This window comes from Ostrea edulis, chromosome 9 (genome assembly GCF_947568905.1).
Source record: "Ostrea edulis chromosome 9, xbOstEdul1.1, whole genome shotgun sequence".
Taxonomy (NCBI): domain Eukaryota; kingdom Metazoa; phylum Mollusca; class Bivalvia; order Ostreida; family Ostreidae; genus Ostrea; species Ostrea edulis.
Genome location: NC_079172.1, coordinates 9,962,367 through 9,969,309, shown reverse-complemented (window position 1 = coordinate 9,969,309; position 6,943 = coordinate 9,962,367). Strand labels below are relative to the sequence as shown.

The following is a 6,943-nucleotide window of genomic DNA, read 5'->3' as shown; positions in this document are numbered from 1 at the left end:
TCCTGATGTTGACTAATAACTGATACCAACATGTCTCTTTCATTGTCAGACAAGCATGTGACAATGTTTACGTCTACACCATGGATTTTTTACAGAATTCTTTGTGGAAGTTACTTCATCTCTTAACAAGTCAAAAACAAGAGTCTAATTGAAATGCAGAAAGAGGTTCTGAGGGTTGAGAGGCGAAAGCTGGAGATGGAGTTGGAGGTGTTGGTAGAGAAGGAAAAGATAAAAGAAGAGAGAGAAGTTCTGCAGAAAGGAAAACGCATATCAGAATGCTAATAAATACATAAATCAAACTAAATTTTGATTATGAATTTCACATACAGGTTAATGTCCAAAGAAAGTATTGGCGATATGATCTCGGAGAGTCTTCCCCTCTGTTCTACGTCCAGCATCAGGCAAGGCCACCTCATCCATCAAACGTCTGTTGACGGGAGGCGGGTCAACAATGTCGCGCTTGTCAATCCCCAAGTTGTGAAGTATCGTTGCACATACTCTGTCGGGCTGCACTTTCAAACCTTTTAAGAAAGTGATAATAAATTGGTTTTATTACTTCAACAAGTCGAATTCAAAATCGTGTAAAATGCATTGGTACTACAAGTATGTTACCAGATTTTTATAATTGTATAACTGCACTCACCAACCTGAAGGCAAGGAAGGAAACCTTCTTTTTAGAATGCCAAACGCCTGTTCAATGGTAACCCCGGTTCGACAGAGAGCTTTGTTGAAGTTTTCCTCTGCCCTAGTTCTGGGGATCAAATAAGGAACCATGAGGTATTTTTTCAGTGTGTAACCCGAGTCTCCAAGAATAAGACCTGTCCTGGCACCTAATAAAAAGCGTATTAATTAATTCTGTGTTTATGAAATAACAAGTACTTGCATAGAAGTGGATATGGAGGAACATTACAGTGGATGCAGTTGTGAAAATTCCGAATTCGTTAAATATGCATCATAAATAAGGTGATAATAATTAAATGGACAAATTAATTTTTTCTTTCATTTTGGTATACGCACAGACATGTATAGAATCACTGCGATACATGTACATGTATCTACTTGTATTATCAGTCTTACCAGTTTCAAATAATCTGGCTAAGGAGGACCCCCTGAAGACACGGGAGTCATGTACACTACCGGGCCATTTGGCAACACAATGGACGAAGCGGAAAGTTGCATCACATGCCATCTTCAATGATAAAAACAAATCATCAAGTTCGTTGTACTATTTTGGAGAAGGGCAAAATATGCAAAAATAAAACGGAAATATTCCGGTAGCCAGTATATTGACATACATGTACAAACGTACCTGAACATTGATTGCGTAATAGCCTTTCCGACAGACAAATTCAGCTTCATTCTGTAAGGGACATCGCATTCTGATTAAAGTACCGTAAACACAGCAGACTACATTTGGAAAACCTTTAGAGAGAAAATACGATAATGTATTTAATATTATGTAATGTACGTAAATGCTTATTTCAATACATCCCCCTTAAATGTCTTACAGAGGACAAGACATGCATATATATATATATATATATATATATATATATGTAGCGAAGAACCCATCTCATGACCGTAAAGTCGGTGAAAATGTAGGCGGGGCCTAATCTAAACAGACCCCCCCCCCCCCCCACACACACACAGAGAGAGAGAGAGAGAGAGAGAGAGAGAGAGAGCTATATTAATTCATTGAAAAGTACTTTGGATGTTAGATTTATTGTCTAGATTTTGGAATGCATAAATCAAATGTAAATTTAATGCTTGAACTATTATTGATTAGTAAAACACTGAATATATACACATGTAATCAATGATTACATGTATATACATTCAGTGTTTTACGCACTTTTAGCAAATATATATACATGTACACTCGTTCAATGTAACCAGAATGTAATAGCACTTATTATTGCCATTTTGGGTCGCCTTACGCCACTAGTTGTATGCCGAGTGGCGTCCCTTGTGCTGCATGACAACACACCTGCTTTTCGGAAGTGTCAATTTCATCAACTTTATTTATTTCATCAATAAATCAAAGGTAAGGACATAGATGATATTGTAGATAGAAGAATGATACACTCTAGCAGCAAATTTTTAAAAAGTATCGATACATATTACGAGGGGGGGGGGGGGGGTGAATGTTTGCATATGTACAATCGTTTACAAGTTGAAGATGTTATTTTTAGTAAACATTAAGAAAACTTACCTGCCAGTTCGTGTTCGTATTGACGGTATCTCATCTTGGGATGGGAACTTAATATACCGTGCCGACAAAGAACAAATAAGGGAGGTAACAGCTCGTACTGCCCGTCCGACATCCGATTTTGAGATTGAAAGTGAATCCCCTAAAAGTTGATATAAGGAACCAGTCGAATAAAAGCGCAAAGCCGTTAGAACTTGGCGAATTGGTGGTAAGGGGCAACTTCTCCGTGTGTGGTGGCGGAGATCCTCGGATATCAACCCACATATGAATAAAATGGTGGCGGATCTAAAGCGGTACCGTTGGAATATTTCGTCAGACGATAAAACTTCAAGAGGGTTGGTCCTATCTTTAATCATTCTTCTGGGAATTCTCATGTTCATTAAAAGCATTCGTCTGGCAGCCATTTTTGATTTGAGTTTACTTCTGAGACAAGTATTGAGCAAACTCAGGTTTTTTGTGAAAAACTCAAGCATTTTCTCAACTTGAGCAAGACTCAATTTTTTTGGCACACTTTATTGAGTTCAACTCAGATGTTTGAGAAAAATTCTCAGATTTGAGTAAAATACAGCCCTAGAGTTTGACTCAAGACGTTCGTGATCCCGGGGCCTGTTCCGTGTTTTAACAACACCCGCTTTTTGGCAAGTTTGGTTGAAATTAGCACTGAAGTCGAAAAAAAAGTATCCATTTGAGGGAAATGTCTTGCCAAATCTGGCCACAGGATTTCCCCCAAGATGTACTGATACTTTGCAGTGTTAACTTTTCCTTTCACTGGCGTTATAGTTCCAACACCCTCCAAACAAATGCACCCCCATATCATGACTTCACACTTTGCTTTATGAGTGCTTTGTTGAACGAGATAGGGCCTCCATCCTCTGTCTTTTTTCCCCTCCAGATCCTACCACTTTCATCATGTCTTATCATAAGTTTGCTTTCATCTGAAAATATCACGTGTTTCCAGTCTTTTCCCCCCGACACCAGACAAGCCACTTCTTCCGATTGACTTCTTTAAAAATGAGTTTCTTCTTGGCAATACTCCTCCTGTAATTATTTTTGTGTAAATTGTGTTGAATTGTCCTTTGATACACCGGGTTTGGTCTTTCTTCATTAAACTTTGCCGTAATATCCAACATATTCTCGAGAGGAACTTTAAACAATATTCAATCAATCCAACAGCGAACATTTACGATTAGTTTTCACAATCCTCTCCAACTTCCGATGGTCCCAGGGGTTGATTTTCGGGGGCCTGTTTTCTCGATCTGTTTTCTAATGATTCTTATTCCAAAACTTTCTTACAAACGTCAATAACACGTGATTTAGGTAACTCATTTCAACATCTCACTAATCTTTCTCCGACTGTATTATCCACCCTGTAGAAACTCTACACTGACCTCCCCCCCCCCCATCTAACCCCATCTCTTTTCCTCTCCGACCCATGCTTTGATATTTTCTAATTTCTCCTTTGTTTGTAAACAGCAGACAATAACTAAGTATCACATGATGTACCATGTGATCAATTTCTAATTTAAAAGAATTCTACTTCCTGACACCACAAACATAGCAGCACAAGGCCACTTTCTTTTTGAAACGTAAACACGCCTCCATTGTGTGACCGAATACTTAGTGCACGTGTCTGTATAGGTAGTGATTGCTAAAGTGAAAGTGACGGATCTGTCGGATAGGACTTTAAAACGGAGGTCCGTGTCACAACAGGCGTTGGTACTACTACGCTAAGAATAGGTCTACATTTGAAGTACGTCAACAGCTGGTGATGTTCCATTATGAGTGAAATTTTAGCAAAGGGACAAACACAATCAAATATTTATTTGGGTTATAACATTAAAATCTCAAATATTTTCATACAAAATATATACTTAGGTATTTCATATCTACAGCTATGCAGAAGTTTGTTATCTGTATTATTTTATTCATTTATAAAGCGCAAAATTACATATAGTTTCTATGCGCTGTACAATGTTTGTGCTAATAATCATTGATAATATACTAATAAAAGACCTGTAAGAGCTATAAAGAAAATGATAAAACAATAGAAAGAATTTAAATAAAACATGGAAGTAAAATGACAAAGTGGTTGACTTTGACTTGACAAGATACAATTGGCATACAGGTATTCGTATGCTGGATCAAAATTAAGTTTGCAAGAGCTTGCACATGGAATCCTTGATATTACACTGAATTTTTTATTCAAAGGGCATATTCACGCTTGAACAAGAGTGTTTAGGTACTTGCAGAATGTTCCATGAGCTTCAAGCTCTCGAAGTTCCAGTGGCAGTTTATTCCACAATTGTGCACCTAGTGTTTTTATGGCTCTTGTACCGTATTTGTTTGATTTCTTCACTACCAGTTTCCATTGGTCGGATGATGATCTCAAGGTCCTATATCTCAAAGTCGTGTATATCCATTTAAGAATTACATACCACTTGCGGTAGCCAATTTGTTAGGGTGCCCAGGTCGCAACTTTGATCAACGACCTAGTGACTGTAACACCCCCTGGGGAAGAGGTGTGAAAAAATGGGTCCTCGACACCCCTTTACCTGTAGAAAAGGGTTGACAAAATGGGGCAATCAGTCTGTCGTGGGTTGCAACCCGAAGGGGCGGAGAACGGGATCTCGGTGGCCGAGTCTGTAAACAAAAGGCTTTGTAGTATATGCAAGGTGAAGATAACGAACAGTGATCAATCTCATAACTCCTACAAGCAATACAAAATAGATAGTTGGGCAAACACGGACCCCTGGACACTGTTGATCAACGCTTCAGTTGGATCCGATTTCTGCAAGGCAGGTTGTCAGGTTTGGTCTAATTAACAATAGAAAACAGAAAGATAAATGTTCTTAGTCAAAACCTGGTGATGATATTTCATGCAGGTGACGTGCTTCTCTGGGCTATAGATCTGAATTATGTTTATTGAAAACATCACGATTAGCTCTATGCGTTTGAATCTGTCTCGTTATTTCACAGGTAATTTTCCTAAAGGAGATATGCTACACCAGAGAAATTTGATATGGATGAAAAGTGGAGGATATGTACAACAATATTTTGAAATTGAAAACTTTAAAATTTTACTTTATTTAGTCAAAAAATGCAGTTTTAGTAGAAAGTAATCTAAAAAAAAAAAAAAAAAAAAAAAAAAAAAAAATTAAAACCCCTATACTCGTGCAGGTACACCACCCCATATAGTAATTTTACTTCATCCTGTTAACAAATACATATGTACACGGTAACATTTAGTATTGAAGTTTTTATTTATTTGTAAGAGAATTTGACCTTGATATATTAGGAACCCTGGATTCATGGGTAAGAAAGATATCGATTACCCTAAGGGCTTACAATAAGGACATCAATCAACCTTGAACAATTTTCCCCCCATATTTTTCCAGTATATATATTTTTTTATCTTTCAAAGGAATCAGGATCACGGGCGACATGAAATGGCAGCGGGTGCAACATTGACAAGATATGTAGCAGGCCGTATCATACAATCAAATATATATGTCCAATCATCTGATAGATATATCGACTTTTCTCTCCCATGGTGTCCTCATAAGTGAAAGGTATTTTAACAAGTTGATTAAGCATCTTGGTGGTTATTAAATTGTCTTATCTGAAAGGTCAATATGACCAATTAACATGGTATGTTAGTCTGAAATAGAATCTTTGGAGTCGGCTATATTCGAAGTGTTGCTGGTTTCTTTGACATGACCAGAAAACTCTGGGGCTAACGATTTCTCGCATTAGATTTATGTTTTTGACATTTTAGATTTGAGGAGGTGGGCATTTTATACACAGTAAATTATTATAGTTTCCATGTCCAAGACATGATAATGCACCGTGTATATTTCCTATCTCTGACGCGGTGATGGATAACCACAAGTTTAACTGGTTCATTTCACATTCGAATGGCAATCACACTTTCCCACCACCATTCAACCTTTCTGATATCAAATTAAGATAATTTGGTCGTCACCCACTTTAGGTTTCTTTGGGTCCTCTTACAACCTTTGATATAATTAAACCATAATATAAAAAAGTATATATAGGGGACTGTGCACATCGGAACGAATAAATACAAGAATCAAAAGGCTTTCAGTAAATCGTTCATATTTGAGTTGCTCACTAATGTATCGATATTGTATTTTTAAATAAAAAGTTATTGGGTTGTAATAAACTAGCAATTTATTTTACATTTGACTTTCGTGTTCTATTTAAATTCCATAAAATTAGAAGCCCGATAAAAGATCATCTTGCAAATTACTAGACATCGCATGCCATTTTTTACCTCTGTGTTTCGGGGTGTGTAGGTGTGAATCACTATCACGGATACGCTAGAAGTAACACTATCCGATCCGAGCGGGGCATTGAATCAACCAGTTGGAAGATTTACATGTACCACCTTTCAAAATATAATTTACTTCAAAGGTTTCAAGCATAAATGTGGTAAGTTAAATGTAACAGTGACGATCCTTATAGGTTATTGCTATTACAGGAGCCTCGTGTGAAGTTGGAAGTGATTTTTGTTGCTAGTGGACTTTCGTAGGATTTAGCAAGACTGAAAACAATTATTCCAAGTTGTATTATTTTCATGCCCCCGGAATCGAAGATTCGAGGGCATATAGTTTTGGCCTGTTCGTCTGTCTGTGACAAAAAGAACTTTAACCATACATTTTATACCATATGAAGTAGAGTTTTCACATTTGGTATGTGTTTTTCTTGACCGTG

General features: G+C 37.3%; 1 protein-coding gene across 1 annotated transcript; it reads right to left on the bottom strand.

Moving 5' to 3' along the window:
* Window positions 1–330: 330 nt before the first annotated feature.
* On the bottom strand, window positions 331–774 carry LOC130050034 (uncharacterized). Its single transcript, XM_056148479.1, has 2 exons — window positions 648–774; window positions 331–521 (listed from the first exon to the last, which is right to left on the bottom strand). Exons 1-2 carry the CDS (start codon window positions 772–774, stop codon window positions 331–333), a joined length of 318 nt encoding a protein of 105 aa, XP_056004454.1.
* Window positions 775–6,943: the final 6,169 nt, after the last annotated feature.